The sequence below is a fragment of the Leptidea sinapis genome, chromosome 9, assembly GCF_905404315.1.
Source record: "Leptidea sinapis chromosome 9, ilLepSina1.1, whole genome shotgun sequence".
Taxonomy (NCBI): Eukaryota; Metazoa; Arthropoda; class Insecta; order Lepidoptera; family Pieridae; genus Leptidea; species Leptidea sinapis.
Window position 1 is genome coordinate 4,321,908 of NC_066273.1, and position 23,999 is coordinate 4,345,906.

The following is a 23,999-nucleotide window of genomic DNA, read 5'->3' on the forward strand; positions in this document are numbered from 1 at the left end:
TACAATTAAACTTATTATTTAATAGCCTGAGGATGGTCGCTCCATTTCCAATCTGTGGTGTCATTAAGAAAGTCATTTATGTTATAGTAACATTTACCACACAAACATGTTTTAACAATTCTTTCAAGACTTCGTATAAGTAGCTCTATATATTTATTTTTATATAAAGCCTGTACTTTATACTATAATAACTTTATTATAATATACTTACTTCATGTTATTATCTTGCTTTTGATAAGTGGCAGTCGCAAAGTAATCTCATATTTATGTTTTTGTAAAAATAACTAATTTTTTTAAATTTAAAATACAATGTTAAATGTAACGCTTCTAGTCTGATAATTCTTAACTGTGAGCATAGCTTTTTTAACTATAAGAACTTTAATAATTTACCTGTTGAAAGTTTGAGTAGCTTAATTATTCATTTCTACGATCACATCAATATTATAACGGACCATGTTTTTCTCTTAATTTCGTTTTTAATTGTCAAAATTTGGTCAATTTAAAATAATAGTAAACCACAGTAATGCCCCTCAAAAACTATAACGCGATTTCAATCCCCAGTATAACACGGGAATTCCCGCATATATATTTCTATACCGTGAAATTTATAATGATTTGTACAGTTCATAATTAGCTTACGTGTGTAAATTATGTTGTGCGAATTGTGATTAATTATTATTATTAAGAAATACGACGCCGTAAGAACGCGTTATAAGCAATACGTCTATAACCATAATAAGTTACTCTAACCCCTTATTCATAATAGTCTGTTAACTTAAAGCATTGCTAATTCTCACTCTGTCTTCTATTGACCTAAGTCAGACTGAGAAAAAACACTCCTAAGCGGCTGTTTAAAGTTAGCGGACCATTATGAATAAGGGGATGTCTATAACGCGGAACCACTACCGCGTTATGGGGGCATTACCTATACCTTCATTTATTAGCCTATCTATCTACTTAGCTAACTTTTGACAAACTTATCAATGTTTTGTAATTTATTGTGTAAAAGGAATTTTTTTTACCAACATAATAATAGGGTTGGACTTGGTCATAACATATATTATTTGTATTCGGGATAATTTACTACTAGGGTTGGTTTAGGTTGTATATTCTGAAATCAAAAAATGGTTGAAATTTAGCTGCACATAATTCGCCTATTGTTTGTCATAATGTGGTAACACTATTCTTGACCTTTTCTTTATTGAAGTTTTTTGTTACTAGAACTATAAGCTATTTATGACATGATCTTATTATATATTTTAACTTTATACCTATCACATTTTGTAATATTTAAACAAAGTATAAATATCGTGTTCACTGAGCGAATACCCCTTTTAAGGGGTATTTGGGTTATTGGATTATTTCAAGTATTTGGACGAGACGACTATTAGTCGTGACGGCTCAGTCTCATTAATTATCACAAAATCAAAATCTTTCAATTCAAGAAAATATTGTTTGGTGATAAGTATACGTCATAGTTACAGTGAAATATGTACATTTGTGTATTGTTCATGACAATTAAAGTGAACGGAAGTCTATGTTTGTAAATAAAAAACTTTTTCCACGAACAACGATTTTTATTTAATGATTACAGCTTAGTAGTAATGAAGTATGTCATAGTTCATACTTGTTAGGTGTGAACGCGAAAAGTGTCTTATCTACGGAGCTACTGTGAGTATATCTTAGAGAGATGGTAGACGCCAGGAGAATCATCTGTGTATATGACAAGTGTCCGTCAAAATGCGTAATATTAGGGCAGTAGCATCAGGGTAAATGTTTAAAAGCAACAAATATAAAATAAGTAATTTTGTAAGGTTATATTTACTACATTATTTTGTTAAGCGACTTCAAAAAGGAGGTTCCCAATTCGATCGGTATTTTTTATGTATGTACACCGATTATGCAGAGATTTATGATCCGTGATTCTTCGTTCGAATCAGATAGATCCATTTGGTCCCATAAAAGTTTTACAACTAAGTATGTATGTATGGCCCAGTACTTTTCGTTTTATGAAAATTTTTGTTTACGTGGATGATGTAATTGTAGTTTGTGTACGGTTGTTTTTTGGAGTTTTCCGACTTAAACCTTCCAATAGGTAGCAGATATAAATAGTACTATTTTATTAATAATAAAGGGAAAGTTTTGCATAAGATGTGTATTAAATTAAATTTTTTAATAAGTTATTTAATAGATACATTTTTTTTGTTTTTGATGTAAGTAGGTTTTTTTAAACGTAGTTTTTTATTTTTCAACGAAAATTGTTGATATTTTCAATAATTAACTACTTTTTCAATGACTGTCGACAATAATATAAAAAATTTAACTCGGCATACTTCACTTCATCTACAATTGCTACATTCCTACAATACCCTGTGCCCTACATCAGCGCCATTGTGGAAGCTTTTTGAACTGTTATTTACAGCATAATTAAGCGGGACACTCTTAAATTTTCTCTCTTAAGATTCTCCTTGCCTCTACCCTCCATAGTATATCTGCTTTATCTTAGGTTAAGACAGATTATCACAATAACATAAATGAGTAATGGTCAAATAATCAAGTACAATGGCAAATACAATTCGTAGGCATTTTAATTAATTTCTTTTAATATATCACCATCTAGCATTTGAAGTAAATCTTCTTTAGTAGTCTTCGGTATGTTAGCAATAAAATTTAGATCACCTTTTTCTTTTCTGCTTATTTGTATGTCCTCTATGATCGCTCCAGTCGATTCCATTTTTCGTATTCCATTAAGCGTAATGTTCTCAATAAAATTTAAACTTTCCTTCGAAGAAGACTGTTTGATAAGTCCCAGAAGACAATTTATTTCAATGCCATCAGAAGATTGTACATCGTAGTCGTCAATAGACTTCATTTTAGTGTCGTATGTGTAAATGTTATCTCCCAAGTTTTTCAATAACTTAGGATGTATTGCGGATGGTGTTCTAAATAAACCGTCTTTCAACTGAAGTCCTAATCTTAGGAGAACTGATATTTTAGTACGATATTCAGAAAACCATAAAACTAAAGTACCAAATAGAGATTTATAGTCATCTTCTGAAATATTTTTAGCAAGTGTTTCGAATTTGATTATTGTAGATTCAATTGCTTGTTTCGAGCAAATGTCCGGAACCAGCATGGCTACACTTTTTAAATGTCTTCGGGTAATGTCAAAAGCGTTTTGTTTTCTTGCTATCGAAATTTGCCATTTAAAAATCATCGTTATTAAATCCCATAGTCTGTTCATGGAATAATCATCCAGTCTCATTATTGACGAGACTGCTATATCTAAAAGCAGCTGTTTTATAACATTGTGAGCAGGTACCGGTTGCGGTAAAAATATCTCTTCCATTAATTTTGGATGAAGCAAAACTGTAACTAGATCTGTCAGTACTGAAAATAAGATTTTTAAACAATTATAATGTTATTCATCTTATTTTACTTTAATATACGTCTTATTGGAACTAGGTAGGCACCTTACTTAATATCAATATAATGAGATCCGGCTGCGAGATTAGGTACTACGTTCATCGAGTGTATGAACAAAATCTGTTTTTAATGAAATTTTGAATGAATAAACACACTTGGCCAGGTTGCATATCGAAATTTTGCTGCAGTCATGTTTAACTAGACAACGTTGAACTGGTCTTAAGACCGCGAATGGCTGTTGAGATGTCCTCATACAATATGGCCTCCAACTCCTCGTCTAAAAGTCGTCTGTGCAAAAGTCGGAGCGTAAATGTGAATGACGTTCAATGAATACCGTTCAGTAATTCTGAGTATTAGGTACGCTACTCTAGCTGACATGCGACTTGTGAACGAGGAACCCGTCACCACCCTGGGACAGTTGGCCGCCCTCCCGAAAGTAGAGCAGGTGTCCGGTATTTAGGATTATCGGGTCCTCACCCTGTCTTCGGACCTCAGATAACCCCACGACATCCCATCGTAATCTTCTCAAAGAGTCCTCCAGTTCCTCCAACTAATCGTCGGCCTGCAGACGTGTCTTAGCCAGGGCCAATGATCTTTGTTGGTGGTAGCGTTGCCGAACCCGGGGATTTATAGCACCTCCAGCCCCGCCGCATATGTGGCTGCTACCGTGGCCACCACGAGCGGGGCTGCCGGGGATAGGGGGCCGCGGCCTTACAGTGTCTGTCATGTTTTTTTCTGGGGAGGTTTATCCATAATCGCCTCGCTTGGCAGGCGGGTTGGCGATCACAGTAGATGGTGTTGCTCTCTTGAAAGGACGGTGCTGCCCATCATTCGTTCTTTATATCCCTTAGTCGCTTCATGCGTCACCCACAGGAGGAGATAGAATGGTGCTATTCTGGTGCGACACTACACGCAATAACTACTTGTTACTGAAATAAATTGTATGAAATTTATAATGCTCAAAATTTCGCAGCTAGGTGTAAACATGAATATTTTTCTTATACTAATACGTTCACGATGTACATATTTTGACTATTCACTATATAGGAATATAATTTGACTATTCACTATTAGGCATATCAAATTAAAGCTAATTTATTTTAGCATGGTAGAGTTCCTCTGGCATTGTAGAAATATCCGCACATAACTATCTTTTATCTGTCTTTGCCTGACGAGTTCCGTAAAGCGCTAACTCTCTTTCACTCTAATCTATCTTTACCTAACAGCTAGAAACCCTTATTTGTGGACATTAGTACTATACATTCTATTATGAATCTATGCTCCAAATAAAATTAACTTCAATTTAATGACTGTCAATGTATAATAGTCGAATATTAAGTACGTCATGATGAACGTATTAGTATAACAAAAATATACCTGATAACAAGGTACACCGGGCTGCGGAGAGCAATCAAAATTTTTAAGCTCTGAATCGTTTACTACGAACTGAAATTTATTTCAGTAACTAAATTATGAAAGTAGATTATTTTAGTTAGACATACGTGCACTGTGCAGCCAAATTTTGATAGGCAACAACAAAATGTTGTGTTCAGTTATTGATAATTTCATGAAAAAAAAAAATTGTTTCTTCTTCATACTTCATAATAACAATATATTTTTCTTGCCCTTTGGTTTATACAGATTCAAGAATCAATGAATACATTATTTACTCTGTCTGCTTTCTGCAAGATACAGTATTATTAGTACGTTACACTCGATGAACGTATTACCGAACGGTGAATACCGATTAGGTACGTAGTGTTTACTATTTAGCAAATACTATCTTCCTTGGATTAACGTAGGACCACAGCCGGTCGCTTCGCTCAAAGATAGAATAGATAGAAAGAAAGAACACATATTTTACTCTACTACTACAGTCTACCACAGAGTACTTTTAATATCACGATTCACGATTGCTTATCTGAATTATTATAAACCGGAAAAAAATTGGACCGGATTTTATATTAACTAGTTAACTACAATAGTATTGAAATTAATATAAGTTCGTATTGTTTATGATTAATTTAGGTACTTACTCACTATAATTTCGCTTTGCACATAATTAAATTGAATTATTGAAGTACCTATCAAGAAGAATTCGTAAAGCTTTTACTAACCTTTAACTGATTTATCCACAGGAATGTTTTGTGTTTTAAGTCTCTGATCAATTACGTATAACATTTCACATCCCAGATTTACTACAATTAAAGGAGTTGCAAAGTGAGACATCCTTCCAAGATGATAATTGATGAATTGTATGAAAATGTTATACAAAAACTCACATCAGATGGTAAAATAAACCAAATTTCTGAAGTACTAGCAACATGTGTCAATAATGAAGAGAGAGTATTACTGCTGTTTGAAATTATCACTGATTTAGACTATTTTCCACAAATGAAAGTGTTCCCAAAAACTGATGAAATGTCTAAGCACTACCGTCTCCAAGGCAACCATTACTATACAAAACGAGACAACCACAAAGCTTTACAATATTATAATGTATCACTGCTTACTGCTCCATTGAATTCAGAAAGTTTTGCCACTGCACTATCAAATAGATCAGCTGTACTTTTTGCATTAAAAAAATATAAAGACTGCATACAGGATATAAACTTATTTTTTACATTAAAGCATCCAGTTAATTTGAAAGATAAGTTGATTAAAAGAAAGGAACTTTGTGAAGAAGGCTTAAAAAGAGTTGAAGAGGAAAAAGAAAACCCTGAAATTTCAGATATTTTGACATTCACAAGTGATAAAAACGACAGATATTTATGTGCAAGTTCAAAGCTTGAAGTGGTATACAATAAAGAAATGGGTAGACATGTTGTTGCAAAGGAAAATATTAAGGTTGGTGAAATGGTTGCAGAAGAAGAACCATACTTTCCTTTATTATTAAAGTCACAAATTTTATTTAGCTGTAGTAACTGTCTATCACGACAATGTCATCTAATACCATGCAATACTTGTTGTTTTGCACTCTATTGCAATGAAGAATGTAGAGAAAGAGCATGGAAAGAATATCACAAAGTGGAATGCTGTCTTATGGCGACATTCATTAGCATGGCTTTTACTAAAATTGAACTGTTAGCTCTTAGGACTGTAATCAAAGCCCGTACTGACCATTCTGATTGGAATGGCTTATATCTGACCATTGAAGAAGCAGAGGCAAACATCAATACTAAAAATCATGGATGTGTCAAGATAGGGGATAAATGGATTTATGACTCTAAATATTATGCTTCAATACATACATTAGAAACAAATGTTGATAAGAGATCTGCATCAGATATTTTTCAGAAAGCTGTGACATCTGCAATCTTTTTAAACTTTCTTAGTGAAAACACGGACTTTTTGAATGCTGATACTGTAGAGGAAGAGGCAAAGGCTACTAAGTGTGTTGCTGGATTACTGCTGCTTCATGCAATGACGACTCCCACTAATATGCATGGGATTAGTGCTAATAGTGACACATATAGAACTGGCACATACACAGATGTTGTTAGCCTTGCAAGTGCTGCATACGCTTTTCATAGCTTGTTGAATCACTCATGTGCACCAAACATTGTACGATTTACCAAATTAGGAACAGCAACAATCACATCATTTGCACTCCGACCCATTGCAAAGGGAACACAGATATTTGATAACTATGGGTTAGTAATTATTTACACATTTCTCCTGATATTTTTTTTGAAAATGTATTTATTTGACTAATGTTGTTACATTATTTATGTTAACATATAACAAAAACAAAATATTATTGGTATTCTTCCTACTATAATATGATATTGTAATTTTTAAAGTGTAAAACATCAAAATTTTTGTGTATTTTGGTGGTTAATCTCTTACAGAGAATATATACAATATGTAAAGACAACCAACTAAGTGTAAGTGAGGTAATACTTCAAATTTTATCAGATAATCCCAATTGAAGTCCATTTAACAACATACAACACAGAGCTGTTCAAAATGCACTGTGATATGAATATGGCATGTCATTTAAAGCTTTAAAGAGTTTGAGCTGCCTGCAATTCCTTTCTTTATGACAAAAAGGGATGAGACAAGCAAGTTCAGCTGATGGTAATTGATACACCCTGCCCACTCCAATGTAGATCCACTGCTCAGGATTCTTGAAAAACCCAAAAATTCTGATGGCACTGCAATTGTCCTTGTCGCCTTGAGACATACAATGTGAAGTCTCATTTTCCCAGTAATTTCAATAGCATCGTTGCCCTTCAGACATAAACACAATAATGCTTACACAGCAGAAATAGGTGCCATTGTAGTAAACAAAATATAGCGGCCATCCTTTGAAAGGAGTCTCCCACTGGTGCCCGCCACATATGACATACAAAGCAAAAACAAGAAAAGTAATTTCTAGTTTACCAAAATGCCAAAAAACAAATTACACTCACATTCCTTTGATGTTGTATGGGAAATCGGGGACATGTGTGAGTACTAGAAACAACTAACCATTAGCGAAAGCAGGTCTGTCCTTTTTGTATGCTATGTAGTAGTAACTAGTATATTAGAAATGACATCAAAAAGAATTCTAAAGGAATAAATTTTGAGCTCAAATTCAATTTTCTAATGTTTCAGTTCACATCATGCTATAGCAGACAAAGTTGAGAGACAGTCATGCCTACGATATCAATACAAATTTGCCTGCATGTGTGAAGCTTGTGTTTACGGATGGCCAACATATATAAGCATGAGACCTTCAAAAAGATTGCCCACCAAAGTAACTAGAAGTAAGAGCAAGTATTTAAGTCATAATATTATTGAAAAATTACAATGTGGTGACAAGGAAACAGCGATAAAAGTATTTCGCAGGCTCTGTAGTTTGTGCATGGAATTGGAAAGCTATGCGCCTTGTATGGAGCTTTGCGATTGCCAAGAGGGCTTGAAACAATGTCTGAGTATCTTTGAGGGTCTCATACCATACGGTTTCAGTACATCAATTGAATGGCACACTTATCAATTCTGACATTATCAGAGATACATTCAATTTGTTCTTATCATTTCACTCACATTTTTTATATTATCATTATGTGAGATAGATTTAAGCGATGTGATTAGCTCTATAATGCTAAAACTACAAGAGGCAGGAAATTATTACGCCGATATATGCCTATATATTTTTGAATTAATATTTGAATAACGTAATAACGGTATTGGTGTAAGCTCTCATGTGGTAAATCTCGCTATTTGTTAAAATAATAGTCCTATATACCTTTTATTAAATGTAAGCATTTTAGATTTGTGTGCCAATATTTTTTTTGTATTATTGTTGCTTTATTTGTGAGTTCTGGTGAGTGTTATTTTAAATAAAAAATTGTAGTGATAAGATTTAATGTAAAAATCATTATATTGAAAATATTTTGACAAGAATATATTTAAAGAGCTTAGATAATCTATATCTCTAGATAGAGCTTGCTGTTAAGATGACAGCTACGTTTTACACTCATGATATGTAAGTCACATTGTTTTAGTGTGTGTGCGTTGCTGAAAATAGAGGTTTGTAGTTCGTCGCTATTTTATCGACGTGTTCACATCAGTCACAGTCTATCTAATCGTCGTCACTTTTTGTTATTAAAGCATAGAACATAGAGACATTGCGAGAACCGCATGAACTATCGCATTGGTCTTATTTATATAAGTAATTACAGCCATCTTAAAATACTCGAGCCTTTACGTCTGAACTCAAATACAACTTAACACAATGAGTGCTGAAATACAAGAGCTGTGGTTCATCGACTAACGCGGGTGTGGTGCGTTCATTACACAAGTGCTGCGTTTGAAAAATCATCGAGGCACTTGTGCGGCTTTACACGTAGAGTGTGTTGTTTGATATAGCATGTCGCAAATTGTTCAACGCGGTATTTTGCAGTTTGGATAACATTAACCGGTGGAAAATTTAGTCTATGCAGTCTCCATAGCTTAACACCACGTGTTTCCTACGTCACAGTAATATTTTTTATGTGTAACCACCGTGACCATAGTATGTCGACTTCCATTTTTAAAGTGATGTTATCCGTGAGTGCCAATCTCTTTGGCCGGTGATAGAGCTATATATATAGCTGAAGCCTTGCTATATAGTAGATTACAAGCCAGTTAACCGCTGCGGTCTACGGCATACCACTATAACCGGCCTAACTCTGTCTGCAATTTTGTAGTTCCAAAGTGCACGTTTTGTATTTCCGCGGTTCCTGCGTGTGTGAACTTGTCCTTAGTGCTGTAAAGTGTGTTATTCGGTCTATGTTTTTTGAATCTCTTCATTTACAAGGTATAAATTAAGTCTTAGTAATAACCTTCATACCTACTACCCTAAAATTGGTTGTATCTGAATGTTCTAAATATAGTTATACTACTAGAGCTAGAAATGTTTAATAAAACTATGCGGCGTTAGTCAGGCTATAAACATACAGCCGCTTTAAAACACGCATAACGTGTTTAACAGCACAGTTGTATATAAAACACATCGTAAGTGTCTTAGCAGTTAATGTTCTGTATAGTTATTTAAATGTAATATGAAAGTTAAAACGATTTTGAACTAGTAGGTATTATTTCCAATCTGAATTAACCTTAAGTGTTAACATAACATTGTAAATGTAATAATTAAACATTTATTTTATTTTCTTTAAACTTTTTTTTTATTAATATAGAATACATTGCCAGTTCACAATCGTTATAGGTATTATACACATAGACAGTATATATACAGTATTTCATAGGTATGAAACGACAAAATGATTAAAGTCAAAATTTTACTTTATAATTATTATTTTATAAAAACGTTATTGAGTTACAAATTATTTTCAGTGTTTATTACGAATATACAAAGTGTATTTCTAAGTATATTATGTTGTGTTTGGAGAAAATAAGTGCAGATTTTTATGTAGCTGTTAAAATACTTATAGTCCTCGGCACCTATTAGTTCCTATATTAACATACATTGACATTAGACTGTGTGGTGAGTTGTGGTACGCTCTGCATATGCTTAGCTGGGTGCCTGTGACACCAAATTTTTATTATTTAAAATGTATCTTAGTAGATACACCAACACATATATTCAGAGGTGGATTATCCATTAGGAAACCTAGGCAGTGGTCTTCGTGCTTTCACATGAAAAAGGAAAAATGTAATTTTTATTGTGTAAATATTTTAAACCTTCTATAAAACTGTAAAGCATAAAACCACTGAGTTGATTGTATGATAGTGATATGGTAGTGGTATATTATATAGCTGGAGATACAGGTTTATTATGCAATATTAGTTTCTGTATATGACCGCCAAAGGAGACCTGATAAGATGCTTGGTGATGTGTCTAGGCCACCCTTGACAACTCGATACCTCAGTTACAGAGTAACAATTCAGAAAAAGGTTCCAAAAGAAATCAACTCGAGTTGTTACTGTATGAACGGAAAGTTTGGATATCATCCCCACCATCTGGATGTGTGGCGTTCCTCCACAGTGCGGTTTTTAAGAAACTTTCTTTCAAATAGCTGTGAAATGAGCTCATTCTTGGAAGAAAAGACGCTTCCTTGTGCGGTGTTTCCAGAACTATACGACATGGGTTCGTACTGTTATACGCCGGTCGTGTAGGTATTAATGCTGACCTAATTGCTATTCCATCACATAACCAGCATTAGTCAGGGCAGCCAGTTTGTGCTTGCCCTTCATAAGTTACGGTTCTGCCCAAGGGTCTCTAAAAACGTTATTGTATAATCAAGTCTTCATATTCATTATTAGTTATTTATGCAACTGTAGTGTAATAAGGGGTATTAAAACACGAATGTGGACTTATCACACGATCGCACTAGGGGATGCCGAGTGTGATAATAGTATGAGTGTTTTAATACCTAATTATCAACAGTTGCATACAAGACTTTATCTACACCCAGAATATGAATCCTCTAAAAGATTCTGGAACAGTTAGCTTACTGCTAACATTAAAACACCTGTTCTAGTAGTTACCTAATATAATTCATTACCGATTATATACAAATAAACTAAGTATTAATGAAACAATTATTTATTTTAGTAGTAATTTACATTTTGTATAGTGCAATAATTAAAATTCACTCGAATATAATGTTCTTTTGCGGCGTTTAAAATGAATCGCTCATTTTTTGTAAACAAAACAATAAAAAAATCGAAGAAAAATGGCGGGGATTTCTAATAACCTACTTTTTTTACGGCGCGCGACGTTCTGGTAGTGTGGAACGCCCGTAGATGAAAATGTTCTTTTTTTGAAATTCATACAGATACCACGCATCGAGCAATAAGAATGTGGCTGTCTGTTGAAACTGCCCATGAGGGATCGGCAAAAAAAACAGGAGTGTTGTTATGAAATTCAGTACAACATTGCAACACTCGTTTGGATGATGTAATGGTTATTAGAACATTGGGTGTTTTAATGTTGACAATAAGCTAACTGTTTCAGAATCTTTAATAGAGGATTTAAAGCATGGGTGTAGATAAAATATATTATAATTCTGTCATAATGTGTGTAATAAAAAGCGAACTCAAAAGAGACCCATAACAGTACATTCAAAAAAAGGGCATACACTGCCGGCAACGCTCTTGTGATCTCCCTGGTATTGTAGCAGAATGTGGGCGGCGGTGATCACTTAACATCAGATGACCCGTACGCTCGTTTGTCCTCTCTTCAATTAAAATATTCTAGACTTAAAGAATTATCTGAAGTAACAACTATTGTAGTTGTAGGTATTGCATTCACTTAACAACTTGTTTCTCTGTGATGATGGGTTATCGTTTATGGAACATTTTCTCATACTTTTTTTTAAACTTACTGAATTTCAGACTTGTTACTCTATGGAACTGAGGTATTGATCCGCCTCTGCAGATACTCAAACATTTAAAAATATCCATCAAAAACATAAAGTACTACAACTATCACTGCACATTTATTACGCACACTGCTGAAGGTCGATGTTGAGGACTATATTTCTATTATATAACATAAATGAAAAATATATAAATAATTTTTATTATTTCTGTTTGATGATTTTTTGATGTGTTTAATGTTTTAGAGTTATTAAAATAATATAAAATGTACGTAATTGTGTTTTATTGATTATTATCCTCGGGCTAGAAACCAAAAGCAACAGTTATTTTAACAATATACTTTAATAATAATAAAGCCTCTATTTTTATCTTAACTTACATATAAAAACATCAGCTAACATAATATGAAATCAAATTAAAATCTTAATTTACACATTACATTAAAATTGCATATATTTTTAGAAAGTTGAATAGAAGGGGCCTTACCCCTAGTGGGTATAGGCCTCCTCTAACAGCTTCCAGGTTTTGCTCGTTTTTTTTTCATTGTCCCAATCCTTTCTAGCATTTTTTTTAATTTCGTCAACCCAGCTTTCTTTAGGACGGTACTAGCTTTCTTGCCACTTGGACCTGCTCAGTTTTCAGCCAAAAGCGTTTTATAATTACAAATATTTAAACTCATATTAAATAATATGTTATGTTGTTCATAACCCTCACTTCTAGGATTAATACACAAATTAAATATGAAAAACAAAATTTTATGAACGATGCGGGATTCGAACCCAAGTTCCGTGCCGGTGCTCTAACAAACTGAGCTAACCGTTCGAGTACCGCCTCGTTATAAAATTCTGTTTGCTTTGTTCAACTCTCAGGTTGTGGCTTCATCTACAGGATCTACTTTACAGTTGTTGGGGTTGAGCAGGTTATCAAAAAAATTAACAAAAATTTTGATTTTCAAATTTTATTTGTGTCATATTAAATACCAATTTACCAGTGGAAGGCTCCTTTGCACAGGAAGCCGGCTTATGATAGAGATTATGGGTACCACAACGGCGCCTATTTCTGCTGTGAAGCAGTAATTTGTAAACATTACTGTGTTTCGGTCTGAAGGGCGCCGTAGCTAGTGAAATTACTGGGCAAATGATACTTAACATCTTATGTCCTATCTATACCTATGCGATGGACCGACCAACTTAAGTCGGCTGTGGGCGATTCATTCAACGAGTGTGTGAACTGTCCGCCAGCAGGGAAAAGTGGCGAATGCTCGTGAGGCGAATCACATCTGTCCCAAAAGATGCCACAAAACGTGATAACTACGACCGCTTTGCTAAGAGTGTAAAGAAGAAGAAGAAGATATAAAGAGGTGGCGAACTATTTTTCAGTACACCTGTTCGGAGAACAAATAAGTTAATAACAAATAGTTACTCTTGTGTCAATAACAGACTATAATATACTCTATGGCGCTTGCAAGTTTGGCGCCATTGTATCGGACGTGCGGGGAACTGTCTTTTTTAGCCACATGGTACCTTGTAGGACGGACGAATCTTTAATATACAGTTTATCAGTATACACTCTTTTTTTACATAGCCCTTTAAATTGTGACAAGTTGGTTACTAATTATTATATAGAAGGCATTGAACAGCCCAAATAACACCAGTATATAATATTATAAAATAAATAAATATATTACACATCATTAGAACTGATTCCGACATACTTCGAAATAAGACACAAAATATTGAGTACAAGAGTGTCATTACGGCAGCATTTCATCCGGGAGGCGCTGCGGCCGGTTCGATTTTAGGTACTAATGTGTTTTTCAAATTCATACGTTCGTTTATTCGACGCTCTTACAGTGAAGGAAAACATCGTGAAGAAACTTTACATACACTGCGAACATATTATTTCTGTGTAAAATCGACTTACTAGGCTTAACACGAAATGAACCCTGGATGTTTTCACGCAAATTAGGCGCACAGTAGACATGGATTTGCGAAAAATAGCTCAGAATACCATACCATACCAAGGTTCATTTTTAGACGAGAGCGAACAGAGAACAGTTCACAGCTACGGTGGACAATACGATCTACCCTCACTTACATATTGGGTACAGCAGGCGCTATTTTCCCGCTACTTTAAGGTACTTTTGGCTGTTAAGGACCACAGCCAAGTACTTGGGTATGACCCTCGACTCCCAAGCTCGGCCTAGAAACGCCCTCACTGATACCCCTAACAAACTCTCGTTTGACCTGGATCGCCTCTTGGCATTCGGGAATAACCAGATACACGTAGACTCATCTCCCGTTTGTGATCATCCTTTTGATATCACTAGTTCCATCTTCTGTGCGGGATACTCCCAAGGGAGTGCCGCTCCCGCCTCTTTGTCCCCAAGAGAAGGTCGCCTACGATAAAGGCTTAGCGGGCACTTCCCCAAAGCTAACCTCAGGTGGTGTTTTAAGTGGGTAGGCTCAAAAAACGCTGTCAGATCTAGGGCCAATGTGACTAAGGATAAAACTTGTAAGATGACAAAAAATATTACCTAAGTAGTAAAACCGTTGGCTTTCACAACGGTGTACCCGTTCCAACTACCCGCTCCGTAGGTACCAACGTGTTTTCGACGATCCGCCGCTTTATAAAGCCGGCTCTTGTGGTTCTTCTGGCAATGCAATAGAGTATGGGCCGGTGTGATAATATATCAAGTGACTCGTATGTAATATGTGTGCTCGTTTATCCCGAATATTAGTAAGGCAAGCTTTTACGCGTGAATCTCTCTGTAAGACAATTAAATCACGCAGCACTCATTTTTCAAGCTTTTCTTATGTTACCAATTTGCTTTAAATGGATCAATATTCTGTTTTATTTGCTCATGTGTTGTGGGTATCCTAACTGTAATGTCTCGCGTTTGGCCACAGGTGAAACAACTGTTGTTCAGTAACGAGCACGGTGACGTACGCTCCGAACGACGTCACACGGTTAATGTCACTGTCGATGTCATGGCAGTGATTGATTGTTAACATATATTTAATTCAGACAAGATGTCAAGACACTACACTAACATCAAACCAAGACGCTTTTTCTGCGTATTTTAATGCGAGTCAGCTTCTACCATTGCATTAAATTCATCATAATTTACCTTAGTGGCTTCCTGATGAGTGAGTGATGACCTAGGGATTGATTCTTTCATTTATTTTAATTCGCACGGTATGTTCATTAGCCGCATGCCCTCCAAACACAGCATTGATATTGCAAGCTTCTCCTGCGTAATTTCCACGCCGGAACTAGTCTTTAAAATTACTCTAATTTTCAAAATATCCTTACTTTATATAATAAACAATCGAGAGTGACGAGACAAAAGTTTCACTTCGAAATCTCACACTAATGCGATTTTATTGTAATCCATATTATTAGCAAATATCTACGCCAAAACGGTAATTTCATGCATAACCTTTACTATTAATGCTATAATATGCTGGGTATTATTATTCTAAGCTGTACACTTGTGTTATTTAATAGAATTAGGTTAAATCCATTGCTATTTAAGAAGTATTTTTTTAGATTATTATAATATGTATAATGTTATGATGATCTTTAGTTTTAATTTCGTTCTTTCTAATTTTTTTAGCCTCAAAAAACTTTTTTCTCTAGTCTTCATTAAATAAGGAAGGTAGAGAAAGAAAAGCGAATTTTCAATTTATTTGGCATTTATTGTTTACCTTTCATAATAAGTAGAAAATAATTAAATCCAAATACCTATAGGTATAGGTAAGTTTATTACATACATATTACATATAGGTAAGTTTATTACATACTACATTTTTGTATACTCGTAGGTACAGTATCAAATATTGGTATTTCAATACCAATTTAAGTTTTATATTAAGTTAGGTACTTATATTTCGCATGTAGAATCTGTAAAATCACTTTTGTAGATAAACTATTAAATGTCTGTAGAATGCAATTTACCTACTATCCCAGAACTTAATTAAGATCATAAGGCACATAGTTACATGATAACCTTTAAAATTTCATTAGCAGGGGCTTAAAGAAAAAAATGAGGTAAAAGTATTTGTTTACGTATTTATTACTACATATAACTAATCTCGGGTCGTTGTGTGGCCTGAGATATCTATCTACCAGTCTGCTACATCCAACCCAAATTATGCTAAACGTTTTGAAAATACTATATAAAATGAGAAAGACAAAAAAGTCAAACACAGGATATCCACATAACCCAATGCTTTTCGAGAGCCTTCCATAAAATATTATAAAGCGTAGAAACTTTATTTGAAACATTAATCTGAACTGCCACAATCGGCTAAAATATGAGATTCATAGCTACCCATAGCTTTCACGATTCTGCTTAATTCTGCATTTTTGGGATTCTGCAACATTATTCGCTACGCCCAAAAAATAGGATCAATAATTGTGCAAAAATAGCTGAATTCTACAATTCACTAACTAATTTCACAATTTCATAATCACGTTCACTATTATCAACTATGTTATACATTACCTACCACAAAAATTGGAATCATAATATTGCTCATTATATGAAATATACCTAATTTTAAGATAAGTATAAATATAACTTATATAACACGTGCTATATAATCCCTTAAAAATAGATAATCATAAAAAAACATATCACCCTTTAATTTTCAATAAGTACCTAAGTTTAAATTAGGAATGCTAATCACTAGCAAAAAGATTCCTTTACGTACAAACAGACACAGAGCACGTAGGTACGTAATAAAAATATGACAGACTATCATGGACGTACAACAAACAACTATAATCACATGCTAAAAATTGTCTGAAGGTCACGCGTCTATTAGGTAGAGTTTTCCTTCTGTTGTGTTTCGACTGCGCTTTGAATACAATGCCACACAATGACAAAGTGTTCAGTGAAAAACTGTCCAAATAACAACAAAATATCCAAACTTAAAAACAAAGGGATGTCTAATTTGAGGTAAGTGTCTCTTGAAATAAAAAAAGTCTAGTTGTTTATTATACGTCTATGCAAACTATAAAAAATTATTGCATTTTCATCGGTGGTAGATAAAAGTATGCAGTTTTATAGTTCAATCCGTTGTTATTGAGAGAAAATTACATTAACTGATTCCGTTACATAAAAAAAATTACGTACTTACGCTACGTTACAAAAAATACATACCTACCAAGCTCAAAAAAGAGTGTACAAAAGCAATAATTGTCAATGAGTTGTCTTGGACAATCTTATAACACCTTAATATATAAACCTTATAAATTACTTACGTATTTCTTGGTAAAAACGTTTTTTACTTACTAGTACTACTATTTAGAATTTAACGCCTAATACTGTTAGTCCACTTTCGTTATTTTATGCTGAAGCCACTGTTATGCTATGTGACATAAGCATGATATGGATACTACGATACTTAATATTATTACTTCTAAAGTTGATTGAGATTTATCCGTACTCGACGGTAAGAATCTATCAGGCATCCCAACATTAACTGGTTCAATTATATAAATGTCATTTACTTTATCTTCATTTAAAACTTTTATACGTCCGTCAATATCCGGATCTATAGGACTATATTTACTAAGATAATCTAAAATACAAGTGATCTCGCCATAGGTAAGAACTTCTTTTTCTAGATTCTCAAATATTGAATAACCATCGCCACCCTCAGACAAAAACGTCGACATTATAACTTTATATTGTAAATCATCTCGAACGTCACTCACTTTATCACAATCAACGTACATGCTTTTAGCGCTTACCACGCGATTTCCTGGCAAATTAGCTAAATCATAAACAACTTCTAATCCAGAGGCTTGCAGAAACTGTCCTGGTGTATCAACCCTTCTCCACGAATCAACTGAGTGCTCCAACGCTTTCAGTAGAACGCTTCCGTTCATGCTAACTATGCAGAGTGTATCTGTAAATGGCATAACATTTATCCAGTCGCCTCTGGTCAAGAGAAATGGTTTTTCAGATCGATTTATTGAAGACCGTATTCTACCACCTTGTATCACTGCAATATTAACATCTGCAAATCCAGCGTGTCTTTTTGTGTAGTCTAACATTGCATCAGTCATAACATTACCTAAATTACATTCAAACAATCGACAGCTTTCACCATTCAATAGCACAGATGATGTTCCAACAATTTTATTATTGATCCGATTAACTTCTCCACGATATTTATTAACAATTTCTAGAACTTCTGGTTCCTTCGGTACTAAATCGTTTAAAAGAATTGGTTCACCATTGAAATCTATAATATCTCCAGCATCATTGAATAAAAGATGTAGTTTTCCCATATACTTAGTGTAGGCGTAAGCTTGCACAACTAAAGTTTTTCTACCTGACTTCTGTATGACTGTTGTAGGATACGCCCCTTGTCGAAATTCTGGAATTTCTGAAGTATTTTTATTAGTCAAGAAAGTGTTAGAATGTCCTCCAATAACTAAATCAATACCATCTACTTCAGCAGCTATTTCCAAGTCTTTTATAAAACCAGAATGTCCTAGTGCGATAACAATGTTTACATCATGACTTTTTAACTTATTTACTTCTCGTCTAAGTGCCGGTATCTCGTCTTCATATTTCACTTTGTTTTTTGGAGCAAGAAACTTTGTATCTGGTGTAACATATCCAATCACACCAATTTGAACACCATTTTTCTGTAAAATAATAGATTTATATAAATTTGTTTCTGCTTCTAGGAGTGGAACTTCGTCTAGTATAAGATTAGCTGCCAAAACGGGTGAAGTTAGGTTTCTAATGAAAGGTAGCAATCCATCCACTTGTTCGTCGAATTCGTGATTTCCAAGACACTGAAAAAAAAATATTTGAATACAGATATATTATTTCAATTTACATCTATATAGCCTAATAACTCAACAAAAATACGACTTAATTTAAAATTAAACAACTTCGTTACCATAATTTTTATTAAAACTCAACTCAATAGTATACAATTATGTACAGCTTAACTAAATACAATAAAAACGCCAAATCTTAACAATACTTAAGTACCTATACTGAGAAATAAGTATAATACTTTTAGGAATCCAAATTAGGAACAATCGTTGCCTTATTATATTTAATTGCTTTTTATGTAGCTATAAGTTAATGTTAAAATAAAATTGAAATTCTACTAAAGATTTATTATATAATTACATGCTATTAATACTAATATTAACAGTGTCGATGACACTAAATTGTTAGAAAGACTACACAGTTTATTTTTTTGCAAAAATGTAATTCTACCCTCTATTTCTGGATGAACTGGACTATATTTTCTGAAATAAGTAATTGTACTCGATAGTTCATTATAATCTAAAACACGAGTCGGCAAGCCTTTAAGCATCCAATAACCGTCCCCGCCATTTGCCACAAAATATGGCATTATGACATTATATGATTCCCTTACATCAACATCTGTGTATTTCGGTACAGTACAGTTCCAACATCTTGCTACCGCTTTAACAACTTTATGATTGTCAGGCTTCTTGAGATCATAGACAATTTTTAAGCCAGAGACTTGGAGAAATTCTCCCGGGTAATATATATCATTAAGATTGGCAACAGAGTGCTCTAACATTTGCATTAAAATAGATCCGTTCATAGTAACCACAACCAAAACGCCTTCAAAAGGTAAAGCTGTTATTAAATCACCCTTCGTTACTATTGCGGATTTTTGTGCCATTGATATTGATGATCTAATCCCTCCGCCTTGGATTATGGCTATTGGGGCATCGGTCCATTCTTTACCAGTATATTCGGAAGAGTACTTATATACCATTGCATCAGCAATTAAGTTACCCAAATTGCATTCTTTGTGCTGACATGTAACAAGACCATCTAATACAACTGTAGTGTTTCCAATAATCTCTTCAGTAAAGTTTAAAACTTTTTCCCTATATTTATCTATTATGCTTAGCACTTCTGGGTCTTGGGGTATAGAATTATCTAATAAGACGGGGTTTCCATCTGCTTTGATCAAATCTCCGTTTGTGTTAAAAACCATATGTAATTTACCTAGATACTTTGTATAAGCATATGCCTGGACTACAGGCACCTGTTTACCAGATGGTTGGGTTACGTATGTAGGGTAAGGTCCTATAATTTTTTCTGAATCAGGGCTTGTACCGTTCCACAGAAATGTGTTCGTATGACCACCTATAACTAAATTCAGACCTTCAACCTCCTTCGCGATTTGTAAATCTTTTAAATATCCGGAGTGTCCTAAAGCAATTATTATGTTCACACCTTCTTTCTTTAAGCGTTTCACTTCTTTTTTTAAAGCAACAATTTCATCAATGTATTCTACGTCGTTTTGTACTGCTAGCGTTTTCGTTTCTGGCGTTAGATATCCTATAACGCCAATATGCGTTTCGGATATGTTGAAAACGATAGACTTTCGTAAGTTAGTTTGATCTTCTAATTCGGGAACTTTTGTTAGTACAAGATTAGCAGCCAATACGGGTGATGTTAGGTTTTCAATGAAAGGTGTTAATCCGCTTACACCATGATCGAATTCGTGATTTCCAAGAGACTGAAACAAAATATGCGATATGATATATCAAATCTAAAAAAACTGGTTTCTTTTACAAGATATGTAGATGATAAAATAATGGTGGCGTGACAATATTATGTAGGTATCAATAATAAAATATTAGAGCAAACTTTAAAAACTTATTTATTTCGTAAATAAGATGTGGCTGAAATTTTAATATACGTACCTACGTAATTTTACAATCATTATAGTTATGAGAATACACGGCTAAATACTTAATCGAACCGAAGGTATACTTTATAATTTTTATATTTATATTTAAAAATAATCTTTATACTAGGCAACATAATAGAAAACCTTTAATTTAAAATAACAAACAAGAAACAAATATCCCAAGACAGTAAGTAAATCCGAGTTTGAAACATTCATTACAGAAACTGGATAGTCAAAGTTAAAGTCAAAAAATCTTTATTCACTGTAAAACTTTAAAAGTTATTTTGTGCAAGTCAGGATGATGTACAAAAATGACGACAGCATTCAAATGAGTATAACAATATTCATTAACAAAATTTAGAACATTAATTCCAACTATCTTTCTCATTCAAATAATGATTCACATTATAATAGGCCTTAGATGTTAATTTATTTTTTACGATAATTTAAATTTTTTAATAGGTAATATTTTAATATCATTTGGGAGTTTATTATAAAATATAACACAATCCACTTTAAAAGATTTAGCAATTTTACGGAGCCTAGTAGTTGGATGGATATGTAGCTACTACCTACGTCTGTGAAGTATAAACAGCAAAATTTTTCAATTAATATTATGTTTGATCATCTTTGTGAGAACCCTAAACAAGCTGCCCAAATTAATCGCATCATAGCATTAATATAGCATAAATAAAAAACCTTTAATTTTGGCAATTAATTTAATATATTATGAACTGGGAATTGGAAACAGCCTCTATAAAACGCTATCTTCAAACTACCAAAACACTGGTTTTCCATTTAATATCACTGAATATGAGAAGAAATAAAATGCAAAACGGAAATATAATATGATAGACAATATTCGTTTAATTCACAATTTTATATATAAGTAGCTAATTCCTCGTCCCGCGCTTGATACATTATTAATAAGTATGTCCTTAATTTTCCTTGAAGTAGATATCAAACAGCGTTCAACTGAAATAGTGTAGTAATAATAATAATAATAGCATTATCGCCTCCTCGACACGTATCGAGGCAAGGCAGCCAGGCTTAGGCCCGGCATCCACTAAAGTGGAGAGGAGAGGAGACGAGATGATGTTATTTCCACCAGAGCGGAGAGGAGATATGAGCTGTTTTATAGCAACGCTTTTGGGGTGTGCGAGGTGCTCCGCCGCGTCGCTTGATCGCTCGACGCGGCATAATATCCTATAGAGCCATAGTTTCTCAACCTTAATTTGCTCACCGCCCACTATGAGAATGTGTTTTTTTCTAGAGTATTTTCGTGTATTTTTTGCCTTTTTAGCCTATATTTTTTAATCTACCCATGCCCCATCTGCGCCATCTCAATGCCCCCTAATTTTCTCTGGATCTTCTACTGCCCCCCCCGACAGTCTCAAACGCCCACAAGGGGGCGTTATCGCCCACGTTGAGAACCTAATAGACAAATGTGACACCTCCTCTCCCCCCCGCTTGATCCATTTCCACCAAAGCTAAGCGGAGACGAGATGTGGAAACAACGAAATCTGATTGGTTACTAAAATATATCTCCTCTCCAGGCCGCTTTGGTGGATACCGGGCCTTATAGTCCAGGATAAAGAGGCATAAGACCGCTCGGCATGCAGTGCCGCATTAAACAAGCGCAGGGCCCGTAGTTTTTTTTTTCTAGCACTTAATCTTATTGGAAATAGTGTGTTACCGAGTGTCTGACGTGGATTGTCTTAACAGAAATAGTTGTAATGGTTTTGTGACATCAATTAAATTAAAAATACCAAATCTTAAATTAAATTTGTAACGAAAATTTATGAACGAAGCGCGACTCGAACCCGCGACCTCTCGCGTTCCGAGTGTTCTACCATTGAGCCAATCGTTCGAGTGACGCATCGTTCATAAATCTAGGTATGTCTTGTTCAACTATCAGATTGTGGCTTCATCTACGGGATCAACTTACAGTCGATAACCTGCCCAACCCCAATAATTGCATTTTAGGAAATTGACATGAGAAGTCGCTGTTCCAAATCTTAACAATTTCTTATTTTTAATTAATTCCAGAAGTGAACTTCTGGAATTAATTAAATTAAATTTTACTATACGTCCTCGAACGGCTGACTCAGCGGAAGAGCCACAGAGCGCTTGGGTTCGAGTTCCGCATCGTTCATAAATTTTGGTTACAAATTTTATTTAATTAATTACAGAAGTAAGGGATATTACTTTAAAATAACAAATTGTTTTGATACCACATCATAATAAGTTTCATTAAAAAAATTACTCTCAAGCAGAGATGAGTGGGTTTAAATATGAGGGGCCCCCTGTCGAACGGGGCCCGTAGCAATTATTCAGCTTCATTATATTATTATCAGCCAGACGTCCACTGCTGGACAAAGGCCTCCCCCAAAGAATTACCTACCTCATGTCTTAACGACAGCTAGGTACTGAAACTGTAAGCTACATTTTCTTCCGCCGCTTGCTGTTGCTGCTACATCGCCTGTTTTTTTGGTTTTATGATAATCTCTATTCAATACTAACAGCTGTAGAAATAAGTGTGCCTGAAGTGTTAGTGTGAGGTAGTAACCCGCTACACCATTGATATCTTGAAATAGATGTGTGTAAGAGATATAACAACTGCCAAAGGATCAGCTTAGCTATATGTACCCATCGCGGTAATGCTGTCAGTATTCTTGGTAAACTTCCCCGTAAGGAAAGGTACACGCACTTATTCAGCTCCATTCGCGTTTCGCTGAACGATTTTGGTCACACTTATACAGCTCAGCTTCTATCAGCCGCGTACGGAACTTTAAATCACGTCTGCACTCTTTAATCTTTGCGTGCATAATGATTACGTCAAATCAATGCAGGAACAATACAGGTCGCAACTTGTCTACAAGGAGTCGCGAACCATCCCTGTAAAGAGCTGTTCCGCCGCATTCGACGGCGAACAGCGCTGTACGCGGCGGAACAGCGCCGAACGCTCTCTATAGCATTCGCATAATAAAAACACATTTAACCTCATTTTATGCTGGTTTGCCGCTAAAGCAGAATGGACGC

General features: G+C 34.5%; 3 protein-coding genes across 8 annotated transcripts in view; 1 reads left to right on the forward strand and 2 right to left on the reverse strand.

Annotated features, from left to right (window-relative positions):
- LOC126965958 (protein 5NUC-like) overlaps positions 1–23,999 on the reverse strand; it is a 203,257-nt gene that overhangs the window by 90,038 nt on the left and 89,220 nt on the right. For 2 of the 6 annotated variants that reach the window (XM_050809784.1, XM_050809783.1), the window contains exon 4: positions 15,918–19,059. The exons of 1 other annotated variant lie outside the window; for it this stretch is intronic. In XM_050809784.1, coding sequence (XP_050665741.1) covers positions 17,611–19,059 — 1,449 coding nt within the window. In that variant the 3' untranslated portion in view covers positions 15,918–17,610. Of the gene's footprint in view, positions 1–15,917; positions 19,060–19,158; positions 20,784–22,391; positions 22,901–23,999 lie in introns of those variants that run through there. 3 more of the 6 variants (XM_050809789.1, XM_050809788.1, XR_007729638.1) reach the window with 2 other exon arrangements.
- Positions 1,557–5,679, reverse strand: LOC126965999 (protein OSCP1). The gene is made up of 2 exons (XM_050809862.1): positions 5,544–5,679; positions 1,557–3,390 (listed from the first exon to the last, which is right to left on the reverse strand). Exons 1-2 carry the CDS (start codon positions 5,653–5,655, stop codon positions 2,588–2,590), a joined length of 915 nt encoding a protein of 304 aa, XP_050665819.1. The 5' UTR covers positions 5,656–5,679; the 3' UTR covers positions 1,557–2,587.
- Positions 5,665–12,507, forward strand: LOC126965962 (SET and MYND domain-containing protein 4). The gene is made up of 2 exons (XM_050809797.1): positions 5,665–7,079; positions 8,026–12,507. Exons 1-2 carry the CDS (start codon positions 5,665–5,667, stop codon positions 8,411–8,413), a joined length of 1,803 nt encoding a protein of 600 aa, XP_050665754.1. The 3' UTR covers positions 8,414–12,507.